Source organism: Cheilinus undulatus, linkage group 19, assembly GCF_018320785.1.
Source record: "Cheilinus undulatus linkage group 19, ASM1832078v1, whole genome shotgun sequence".
Classification (NCBI taxonomy): Eukaryota; Metazoa; Chordata; class Actinopteri; order Labriformes; family Labridae; genus Cheilinus; species Cheilinus undulatus.
The window spans coordinates 24,827,922-24,840,475 of NC_054883.1; the positions used below are offsets into that span (position 1 = coordinate 24,827,922).

Consider the following 12,554-nt stretch of genomic DNA (forward strand, 5'->3'; position numbering starts at 1 on the left):
TTCACCTGGTGTCAGCATTTGACACATTTACAGAACTCAGTTGGGTGATAAAGACCAAAAAATCATGTAAGTTTAAACCACACATTTTATTCATGTGTAAAAGCATAAAAATGGACACTGACTCTTGTCAGATTAATTCTCTACATAAGCCCATGTTCCTATTAGTCTACATTCATTTAAAGGCCTAACAACACACTGACATAATAGTGCTCTTTGCTTGTTTGACACCCCATTTCCTCTTTGGTTAATTCAAAAAAAAGAACTCTGACTTTGCTGTTGTGTAGAAAAAATGCAAAACTTTGCAAGCCTTAAAACTTGGTGATCAAATGCATAATTTCCTTATTTTATTTAGCAGCACATCCTTACTTTATTGCATTACAGATATTTTGAGGAAGATTAATTCTTTTAAGGAGTAGAAGAAACAAAAAGAGTGTTTTTAGGGCAAAAAAAAGCATAGCCCAGGGACTGAGGTTGCAGCTTAAAGTGCCAAATATGTATTACAGACAAAAAAGCAAACCTTTAGAGGAGGTCAGGTGCAAAAGATAAAAAAAAAGTGCAGTGATGTTCAGGAAGGCACAAGTGATGCAGACATTAAAAACTCTAGCACCATAGTTTTAACTCATAATCATAGTGATGGAAAAATAGGTTGGGAGCTCAGGATAGAATTGGCTCTGATGTGATTTTCTCTTAAAATTATTCCTGTTACACAGAATTAAGTGTTGCAGTCGCAGAAGAATTTGTAGAAAAAAGCAGCTAGAGCAATGAAGCGCTCACTGAGGGGAGCAGTATCGCCCTGCGAAGAGGATGCTCTTGGAAGGGTTGTGTCTGATGAAGAAGAGGAAAGGGTGGTCTGCGATGAAGGTGGCAGGACGCATGGCGCAGCGCAGCATCATGACAGCCGCCGTGGCTGCAGCCGCCTCTGTCCCCTCCTCATTCACCTCCACAAAAGCCTTGTGGACCACCTTTGACAGGACCAGGTCATTGGCAGGAGACATACCTGTCACAGAGGAGGGAGAGTCCATTCATTTTTATGCATGATACAATTTACAGTGCTTAACAAATTTAACCATTTTAACCCAAATGATATTTTTAATGCTAAAATGTAATTATTATTGTTATCCATGAATTTTCAAATTTACTGGTTCACAAAAGAAAAAACAAAAATAGTGGATAGAAAATAGTAAAGCACATTATTATTTCTTGATTAATATGTCAAATTATAGTTATTTACTTGCATTCCTAAACAGAAAAATGAGTTTTAGTGGTTGAATTGTATGCTTGATTAATTTCTGACTTCTCAGAGAAGCCCAGTGAGCCGGCTCAAATTTGGGTCTAAAAAGGTGAATTCAGTTTGAAATTCCTCATTCCTGTCCAAAATGGTAAAATGTAAAGAGCTCACTGAAAATGAAAGAGTCCACATTAAAGCATTTCATGATGCTGGATGGTCTCTGAGACAAATATGAAGGGTAGTCTAATACATTTTTTAAGCACTGTATATATATATATATATATATATATATATATATTTTTTTTTTTTTTTTTTTTTTTTTGCTCTTATTAAAAGATTTATACCATACCAGAGAAGTTGCTCATCCCCATGTTGAAGGCATCCACCATCCCCATGCTCATCAGGACGCCCTTCAGGTCGTACTTCTCCTCCATCTTGAACCGAGGCAGCCCAACCATCACCTCAATCTCATTCATCATGTCAGGACGAGTCCACTCCACAAAGTTCTCATAGGTCAGCTGACTCTCCAGCTGGATATGTTAAAAACAATGTCAGATTGTCCACAGCCTTGCCTTTTATTTAAATGTATGTTTAGGTCCTACCTTCTCCAAACCCGTTGTCCCGTCTTCCATTTCATTGGGCAGAAAGATGAGCATGCTCAGCTCCTTTCCTTTGTAAGGCATCTCCAGGATCTGTTTAACGCAGAGTTTAAAACATTGTATTAAATACTTGATTCTGATCAGCCTTAAATAAAGTGATCATCTTCTATCTCTTGATGGAGAAAAGGTAGGGGTGTTGAAGATGCTTTGCATCCTGTTAGGGAGTGAGGGCATTTTTGACTTATTTTTATTAACTTCTCCTCAGAGCAGATGGGGGGAATCACCACAATAACCCTGGTTACTTAAACACGGTTAGTGAAAATACACTGATGCTGTAGTCATTGATTATTTATCTGAATTACTGGATTACCTGGCAGTTGGCTTCAGGGATGTAGGTCAAAGGAAACTTAGTTTTCTGGTTCATCATTTTCACTGGCTTAGTTTCATTCTAAAAACAACAAACAGTAAATAAATACAGAAATATAGTTTTGCCTCACTTTTTCTGATACTATATAAAGTGACTTAAGCATTACTTCATTCATGCAGTTACCTTGTTGAGTCTGAATGGAGTGTCCCGTGTTTGGTTCTCCTTAAACTGTTTGTTCCAGTTTCCCTTGAAGTAGATAGCATTGACCAGCACCAGTCTGGTCAGGCTGTCCACCACACCCTGAGCGAGAACATCTTTGATTTTACCTAAAAACAGGTAAAACACATGTTAATTAATAATACAAAAGAAAGCAAGTCTTAAGAGCTGGTATGCTCAAACGAAATGGGTGAAAAGCTTTTAAATTTAATATGTTAAAATAGACTATACAGAAAACTCAAAGAGACTTAATACTAGTCTAATGCTTATGGTCTTCATGCAAATGTTTGGCACATTATGGGGGAAGTACACGGCATGGGGATCAGTGTCAGCTAAATACATCAGCCATTAACGTCATTATTTCTGTAGTCAGTATCAATCTACTCCTTTTAGTAATAGTTTAGTGGTAGTTTTCTAAATTCTATCTAATGTTAGTCCCACATCTAGCTGATAGTGTGCATATTTAGATGTAGTTAGATAGCCGCACCTGAATTGACAGGATGTGCCAGCGCGGGAGAGCCGAGCCAAGGGTAATGGGGTTTTACATGACTTCATGTAGTTACTTGGATGGTGTACAGATGGCACAGGAATTAAATGGCACTGGATGAACGATCGGGCTAGTTGCAGGTCAATTTTTACATCTGAACCTAGTTGTATCCTATACCTGAATGTGTGTTTCTGGTGGTAAAAGGATAACCCTTCGGCCTGAAGGTTACTGTTAGACAATGTTGATAAACTTGTCGAAGAACTTCAAACTTGTGCATCTTGATGGTCAAAGACCATCAACTTCTTGGATAGCTAAGACTGACTGGAAGCTCTGTATTATATGCCATATGGCAGAGTGGTTAGACAGAAGACTCTCCTCAATGCAAAACCAGGTGCGGCTTAACATCTACCCAATATCATTACAACAGTGAGGCATGGTGGTGGCAGCATCATGCTGTGGGGGTGTTTTTCAGCATAAGGGACTTGGAGACTGATCAGGGTTGAGAAGCAGCTGAATAGAGCAAAATACAGAGATATCCTCCTTAAAGGAAGAGAAATTAATGGTTGCTGCATTTATATGCATTAATATTTTCATTTAACTTGTATTTTAATGTCTTAATTTGCTGAATAATGTTGATTTTTCAGTTTTAAATCACCTTGTGCTGCTCTATGTATGAACAGAATAAATTTGCCTGACCTTAACCTTTTTCCAGCTCTTTATTTTAACTTCCCTTAATAAAAGGGTAATACGGGTCTAACATACAAATAAATATATGTCTATAAATGGGTTTAAATGTGAAAATGATCCACCTTGTGTCTTGTTCTCCACCCAGCTGTTGATGTTGACTCTTGCAGCCTCAAAACCACTGATAAAGTCTACAGACTCCAGCTCTGCCTCATAGTGCTTCTTTGTGCCCCCTAAGAACTCCTGGAACAATGACAAGAAAAACACAGCAAATGACTTACTGTGATTGATAAAAGATAATGTCTTAGATTAATAATAAGAATTTGCAGCCATCATAGAAACATGTTTCCACACAGTCACTGCTTCATTTGTACATTTCCTGTCCTGCTGTCCACCCATCATCCATCACTCCATGAGCCCTGATCCTCTCCAGATTATCAGATTAGAAACACCTAACTACAGATGAACACACTGACAAAAACACACCTCCACAAACTGGTAGCTCTGCTCGCCATACAGCCTGTTGGCCAAACTGAGGGCATACGAAGCATCTGGCTTATTCAGCTCTCTCAGCAGCTGGGCAAAGCTGGTGTGGACTTCATCCTGACACTCCTTGGTTTCCAGACACTGCAGAGAAAGAGTAAGACTGTGTGAGACACCAGATTTCTATGAACATTGGAAAACCATTTTGCTTCTATTTACCACCACAATGGATCTGAAGTAAAATAATCAAGCTGTGATCAAAGATGTTCAGTACAATACACTTTTTATGCATCCTTTAGAACAAAAACATGCCAGGAGTCACCCATAGTACTGCAAAATACAAATCCAATAAGAAATATATGCAAAAAACCCTGTAAATACCATTTACAACCCTGCATAGCTCTGAAGAGAAGAAACATTCTTCCCAAAGAGACACAAATCATCTCTCCATCCTGTTAGTTTCATGAATAAAATGTCATCTTTTCAGAAAAAAGCCAGACTTTGTTTGTGTGCATCCAAATCAGGAAGACATTAACCATCAGTCATAATGACATCTACTAAAATGGTTATGTATTACCAAAGTGACAGAAGAAACAGTTATTTTATGGTTTCCTTAAAAAATTATTGTTTTTTTCTGCATCAGACATTGACAGCTTGGCTTTACCACCTTCACAGCTGCTGCTTTTAAAAGAGAAAACAAACAGGATGAAACCACAAAGAGAAAAGTCTGAAGTTTTCATGTATATTTGACTTTTAGACCGTTAGACACACACTGAACCATTTTTGAGCAGCTTATACCCATGTCTATTTCAGTGTCAGTTAATAAAGAAAAGAGAAGCAGAGGGAAACAAGCATGAAAATCACCTAGAACCCATGTTACTTCACTCCAAGGTTCCCCTCACCCACAGAGTTAGTAAAAACAACCCTCTCTTGAACTCAACCTTCAGCAGGGACTGCGGCAGGGTGGACTGGACCTGCTGTTGCATCTGCATCTGCATCATCTGCTGCACTGCTGCAGGCTGAGGCTTCTGAGCCTCATTGAAGCAGAGGACCTGAGGGTGCAATGTTCACCAAAAAGTCAGACTTCTTGTGTGGAGTTGTTACCTTTCTGTCAATGGTTTTTAATTGCAGGTTCACTGCAGCATCACTGTTAAACTCCTAACAGTGATTCTTGCCGTTCAATAGGAAGGTGAATAAAAAGTGTAGACCCTTTTTGTTAAACAAAATACTGACTTTAGAAACACTAAAACATTCTGCATCAGAATAATTTTCTTCCATAGAGATGATCTTAGTGCTAGTCAATGCTGGCATAAATCATGGTCACAACTGTGGCACACTTAAAGTTCATGTAAGGTCCTTTTACGTCCTTTAAAACAATACAACCATCACTGCACATGTACTCAAGTGTGCTGTTACATTGGAGTTCCCATAAAAAACTGAACCCGCTAGAGGTCGCTGTCTCACATAGACTCCTTAGCTGCTGCTTCATCTGTCCTGAACCCAGCTGTGCTGACCCATAAATCAACCACACACCTGGGCTTTCTCAATAGCAAACATACACACGGTCACACGTCCACTTTCTCTTAATATATCATGCATGCACACACACATCTAACAACACAGACACCCTGTTTCATTCAAGTAAGAATCCAGAGGAGCTTCTAAGGAAATGACCCTCAATCAGTGGGATTTCAGTCAGACAGGTTAAGCTGGGCGTACCTGTTAAACTGTGTGGGACAGCAGAAAGATTAGAGTCTGATGGTGTCAAAAATTTAGTGTTATAGAGCCAGGAAAGGACCCTCCTCTGCCCCTGCTCTGGTCATACACTATATGAACAAATGTATTTGGCCACACCTGTTTGTTGAATTCAGGTGTTTCAATCAGATCTGTTACCACAGGTGTATAAAATCAATCACCTCGCCATGCAGTCTCCATGTGCAAACATTTGTGATCCTAAATGGGTTACTCTGAAGAGCTCAGTGACTTCAATGGATGCCACCTTGCAATTAGACCGTTTGTGAAATTTCCTCACTGCCGGATACTCCATAAATGATATTACTAGAAAGTGGAACCATTTAAGAACACCAGCAACTCAGCCACAAAGTGGGAGACCATGTAACATTACAGCAACAAAAGTCACCTGTGCTCTGCTGATCCCATAGCTGAAGAGTTCTGAACTTTCACTGGCATTACTGTTAACACTAAAACTGTGTACATGAAGCTTTATGCATGTGTTTTCGTGACCAAGCAGCTGCATGCTAGCTTCAAATCACCAAGTCCAATGCCAAGCATGGCATAGAGTGGTGTAAAGCACCGACACAATCACGCTTCTCTGTTTGGCAGTCAGATGGGTGAGTCTGGGTTTGGCAGATGCTGGGAGAACGTTACCTGTTTGACTGCATTGTGCAACTTTCAGGGTTTGGGCTAGGTCCCCTACCTCCAGTGAAAGCCAATCTTAATGCTTCAGCATGCCAAGACATTTTGGACAATGCTATGCTTCCAACTGTTTGGCTACATTTTGGGGAAGACCCTTTTCTTTTCCAACATGACTGTGCCCCTGTGCACAAAACAAGGACTATAAAGACATGGTTTGATGAGCTCATGTGGAAGAACTTGACTGGTCTGCACAGAGCCCTGACCAACCTTTGGGATGAAGTGGAATGGAAATTGTGAGCCAGGCCTTCTGGTCCAACATCAGTGCCTGACCTCACAAATGCTGTACAGAATGAACCAACACAAATTCCCAGAAAAACTCCTAAAAACTTGAGGAAAGCCTTCCAAGAGAAGTGGAGGCTGTTATAGCTGCAACAGGGGGCCAACTCCATATTAACATGGATTTGAATACAATGTTTACAGTCCCTGTTGGTGTAATGGTCAAGCGGCCAAATACTTTCGTTCATATAGTGTATCTGCAGCTCAGACTCATTCCCTTTGTAGTTCTAACCCTTCTCTGAAAGAAAACCAGCCTCATTCACTCAGACCAGTTGTGTCATATCTACTTGAGTCTTTCATTGAATTCAGAGCGTGACTCTGTTTTTATAACACCCTCTGAGTCCCTGACCTTGAACAGCTGCCACAGATAACAAAGGTGCAGTGTACACGGGACAAAATACAAGTTAAACTGTTAATCTTTGCTCTTGCATTTTAAAACATTTACTACTTTATTTAAACGTACAGTACATAACCAGAAATTCTGGTCCCACTGAGATTTTAAAAAATGGTTCCAGTGTGGATGGGTATGGAGCCTTAAAGGGACATGAACTGAAAATAATGAAGTAATCACTTCTCTATGCATACCAGAAACTAACCCACGCTCAGAGAAAAGTTTCAGGAGGGCAGTTTTATATGGGCATGATTAACTTAAGTTGTGCCTAAAATTAAGCACTCATATATAGATGACTACAGTATATAATCTACTCAAGGCACTATAAAGACATTATTTTGGACACCAGTCGTGAACAATGAATGTAACGCTGTCACACAAAACATGCAGCACCAACAGCTGGAGTAGGTAGAGCTAGGCATCTTTTAACCACACAGTTGTGGGTTTGATCTCCAGAAGTCACATACTGATTAGTCCTTAGATGAAACATCCATCCATCCATTAGGTACACCGCTCACCCCATTCAGGGCGCAGGGAGCTGGAGCTTATCCCAGCTGTCACTGGGTGAGAGGCACACATCCTTTACTCTTTTACACCAAAGATCTGTCTGCACTTGTCACCAAACTTCACTTTGGTTTGTAGAGTGTGCTGTAATCTCTTAACACAACTTTCTCAGTTCTCATGACTGACATTCTTTCCTTTGAAACACGGTGGGTTTGACTGAAAGCCCTGCCTCTCCCACACACTCACAGGAGTCTGACTTAACAGGGAGTGTCTCCTCTTTAGCAGTACTTCAGAAAAAGCATGTCCACTTCCACCTACATTCATTCAACCTCTGCAGAGTGAAACGAATGCACTTGTTTCACTGGATGTTATGTCTAAGCTGCAACATAAGGAACTAGGACCAGATACTGGAAGCTGCTGTTCTGTTGCTGTACCTCATTCATGTTTTGTGCTGCTTACTTGAGATAGACCACGATAACTCTCTACCATTTACTGTGTTTGTCGTCCAGGATTCATGTAACTATATAGTTTTGTAGCTGCTTTGTGAGTTTTGCCTAAGCTACATTAGCAATGCAGCTGTGTTGGCAATGTAGTTATATGTTATCTACGTAGCTTACCCAACTAACAGAGCTACTAAAGTAATCGGGTTTTACAGGTCAGGTTTTAACTTTTGGTATCCTAACTCTTACCATAACCCTAACGTAAAATATCTTATTTTGAAAGTTTAGTGTGGATTTCCTTTCTGACACAGACGGCATCTCAAACAATGGTGTGCAAGAGTGCTCATCAGAGAAGTACAGTCTGCAGCCAGACCCCTATCAGAAATTCCTTTAGAGCATATGTTTGAGCCAACAATGGTTTTTGGCCCATTTTTACTTAAAACTCGCTAAATTACACAGAGCAACTGTATCTGTTTGCCATGTTTTATAGCCTAGCTTCCCAGCTGGAATGACCAGCAGACTAAAATCACTGAAGGATAAAGCCACTACTACTATTGTCAAGTACTTTATATGACCTAACTTCAAAAACACCAAAAATATCACTTTAAGTTTATCAGTGTTTTAATTTGATCATTTTACAGAAAGACAGCGAATAGTGACTAAGCTTTCAAACAACTTTAGATTTCTACTGATATCAACTAATAAACTCAAAAATCTGCCAGGAAAGAAAAGACAACTGTCTGAATTTCACAAAAAGTTTTCTTGCTTTTTCAAATTATTAAAACAAGAAACTCGCTAACACATGGTGTTTTGAAGTTCTTATTTTGTTGCTGTAGGAACAGAGCAGATAAGGATATAAAATTTTAATCTTAGTGATGTGGGATTCTGACAGCCCTTATCTAATAAGTGCACAGTAGATTATCTTGAAGTATTGTTGACCTGAGCACACAATGAAAACCAGACATACAGGTACAGGGTGGCTGTGGACACGTCTGCTGCTCTACTATATGAACTGATAAGGTGTTCACATTACCTACATGTTTATTGCCTTTGCACTTCCATTTTAGCATGCTGCCATGGAAACACAACTAAGGGCTGACCCCCATAAAACTGAATCAGAGTCTGAACGGATCTTTGTCTTTGCAGCTGACACTGAGGAAAAAAAATGGTGATTCATACTGAACAAGGCCTCTGCCCTTTTCCCACACACTGCTCTGTTCACTGACTTTTGTTCACTGACATTTTTGTAGTATCACAGAGGGGAGGGGATTTACTCTTTGTTCATTTTAGAAGGCACTGTTTGCATTATGTAAAGTGTGAGATCTGCATGCTTTTGTCTAGACAGATTAATGGTACAAGTTCCGCCAAACCAGAGTCATAGTACGAGAATTTTGAACATCATTATTTACACCGGTAAAGTAAATGTTCTAGGCACACAATATTAGATCATTTATTCCCTTTAACTACCAAAACATGCTAACAAACTACAGCACACTGGATGAATTGCACAAATGCACTGGCAACATCTGATACTGAAACATTACCAATACATTTTCTCAATTAACTTAGTTTTCTCTCTATAATATGGCAGCTTTGGGTATAAAATAAGACAGAAAATTTGAATTTTCTAAAGCTGTGGTACATTTTGACACTATCAGCCTTTAAAATAACAGACTATATCATTTTAAAGGCTGATGTAATATTGAAGAGTATTGCAAATTTTGGTATCCTTAAACCACGGAGAAAGATACCTATCGTAATGTTCACAAAGACAGTGTGTGTTTGTGTGTTTCCTCTACCTCTGACATCTGTGCAGCTGTGTTGCCTCTGGCTCCCAGCATCACCATGGCCAGAGCTGAAGAGATGCTGAACGGAGAGTAGAAGATATTTGCTGTGTTGTCATTGTCACTTAGCTTCTTAAACAGAGCCAGAGAGAAGCTGGTGTTGGCTTTGGACAGAGGGCTTGGAGATGCCATTGTGTCTGCAAAAAAGTTAAAAAAAACAAAGCAAATCTTTAAAAACTTAAAAATAAGGCTTTTTTTCTTATATGGATTAGTGTATCAAAGGCTTGGAATTTATTTTTTCCTTAGTTGCTTCTGAGGCTGAAGCCACTTAGTCTTTCTACATTGATCTTTATCGTAGTTTTTGCATTTTAGTGATAATATTGTCATATATATCAGTTTACATATCATGCAAAGCTGTATCATGCAAAGAGGAAGCCATATGTGAACAAAATCCAGAGCAAAGAGCATCTTATCTGGGCCAAAGCTCATTTAAAATGCACTGAGACAAAATGGAAAACTGTTCTGTGGTCAGATAATTCAAAATCAGAAACTGTTTTTGGAGACCATGGATGCTGCATCCTGCGGACCAAAGATGAGGGACCACCCAGCTTGTTATCAGTGTGCAGTTCTAAAGCCTGCATCTCTGATGGTATGAGGTTTCATTGGTGCCTATAGCGTGGGCAGCTTACACATCTGGAAAAGCACTATCAATGATGAAAAGTAGATAGAGGTTCTCAAGCAACATATTCTCCCATCTCGACAATGTCTCTTTCAGGGAAGGCCTGCCCTGGACTATTTCAGAAAAACAATACTAAGAAGACCCAGCTAGAATCCTACATCAGACAAGAATGGGACAAAATTCCTTTCCCTAAACTCCAGCAACTGGTCTCCTCACTTCCAAGACATTGTTGAAAGAAGAGGGAGTAAACATGGCCCTGTCTCTACTTTTTTGAGATGTGTTACTGTCATCAAATTCAAATTGAGGAAATGGTCAAAGCTCTCAGTTTCAACCCTTCATATGTTGTTTATGTTATATAGTGAATAAAATATGGATTCATGATATTTTACAATCATTGACTTTGACAAATGTGCTATGGAGAAAACGAATGGGATTTGTACTCCCGGACAAAATGTTGAGCTCTATTTGCTTTATCAGTGCTGCGCTCGTGTTTTATAATGACTGGATTTTTTTTTTTTCCATAATTCGTGATAAATATGTAAATAAAAGACTGTACCTAAATGTTGTCAGGTATGCACTGATATATCTAAAAAGTTCTGCCCAGCCCTGACTCAGAGTAAAAGAAAACCTTGTAGATAACATAATTCGATAAGTTCTAAACAGGAAACACTCAGTGTTCAGTGAACAGGATTAATGTTAACCTTTTTCCCCAAAAGAATGGGTTTACATTTTCAAACTGAACTTTAAGGAACAAAAGACAGTCAGTGTCAGCCTGGTAAAACTTTTTTCACTAAGGTACGAGTAAAAATAATCAAAAATCAATTAGTTTTAAATGTTTATCAGGTTACTGTCTCTTTACAAACCGAACAGTAAACTCTAACGGTCACAAACTGGGTCTAAACTTACTGTTACTGGTGGTCCAGACGTATCCAGGGCTAATTTTCGCTCAGGAGAGATTCTGTATGAGCCATCAGTTATATTATTTAGAAATCGACACGCCCAGGGAACCTGCCAAAGCAACTTCCGCATCCTCATGTTTCGTGTTACGGAAGCCGAAAAAGGGAAAACTTTCTTCGTCCGTGTTTTTTCGTTCACAGGCAGATGGATGATATAAATCAGTGTTACTCAACCCTGTTCTGCTGAAGAGCCAAATAGTTTGGAAAATGCCTTTGCAAGAGCCAGACCTGTGTGTAGGTGTGTGTCAGACATTCTTTCCGAAACGCACATTTTCGCTTCAAAAATATAAGAGAAATGAATTCGGATTTTTTAAATCTGAAAATGAAGCCACATAAGGAATACGCTGACCTACGGATATTGCATAATTTCCCATCTCGGCATGCTTTTATGCTTGCATTAAAAACACATTTGTTAGTTTTACCACTGAAATGTCAGACTCCGCAAGAGACAAACTAGTTTGATTAAGTTCCTGATTCAAATACAAATACCATTTTATTACTGATTACATAGCCATGATTTCACCAAACTTTCTTATGCATAACTTTTAAGAAATTTAATCCAGTCCAAATCCACACCGAAAACAAGAGCTGGATACTGGCTTTAGATTGTGCATTACATCCATTTCATTCTCTGTAATGAAACTATTTTAAATCACATTAAAGAAAATAATCAAACTCTTTCTAACTAAGAAGTCAGAGACATAGACCAGCCTTTACAGTAATGGAGGACACTACCATCTTATGACTCCTCATGAACTGTAGTGGACTTCTAACATGATATACAACTAAAGAAATAGTCTAGAATATGAACATTTTTTATTTGTCTAAGGAAATAAAATCTGTTATTGTACATTCAGATGACCTCCTCTTTTAAACCAGCAGATGGCACTGTCTACATCTGGTTTATCTTGATTGATAGCTGCAGAAGAGTTAAAGTCATCAGTATAAAGAATTCAAATGAAAAGTTTTTTGACTGCTTTATAATTAAGAAGTATTGAAATTATAAATACAAATGAAAGGAAAT

At 38.9% G+C, this 12,554-nt stretch overlaps 1 protein-coding gene across 2 annotated transcripts; it reads right to left on the minus strand.

Annotated features, from left to right (window-relative positions):
* Positions 1-67: 67 nt before the first annotated feature.
* Positions 68-11,615, minus strand: LOC121527380 (leukocyte elastase inhibitor-like). Of its 2 annotated transcripts, XM_041814325.1 has the most exons (10): positions 11,481-11,615; positions 9,911-10,092; positions 5,006-5,116; positions 4,068-4,208; positions 3,707-3,824; positions 2,378-2,520; positions 2,198-2,275; positions 1,831-1,920; positions 1,578-1,758; positions 68-997 (listed from the first exon to the last, which is right to left on the minus strand). In XM_041814325.1, exons 2-10 carry the CDS (start codon positions 10,085-10,087, stop codon positions 771-773), a joined length of 1,266 nt encoding a protein of 421 aa, XP_041670259.1. In that variant the 5' UTR covers positions 10,088-10,092; positions 11,481-11,615; the 3' UTR covers positions 68-770. The 2 variants fall into 2 exon arrangements, with proteins under 2 accessions (XP_041670259.1, XP_041670260.1); XM_041814326.1 differs by lacking the exon at positions 5,006-5,116.
* Between the last annotated feature and the right edge of the window lie 939 nt (positions 11,616-12,554).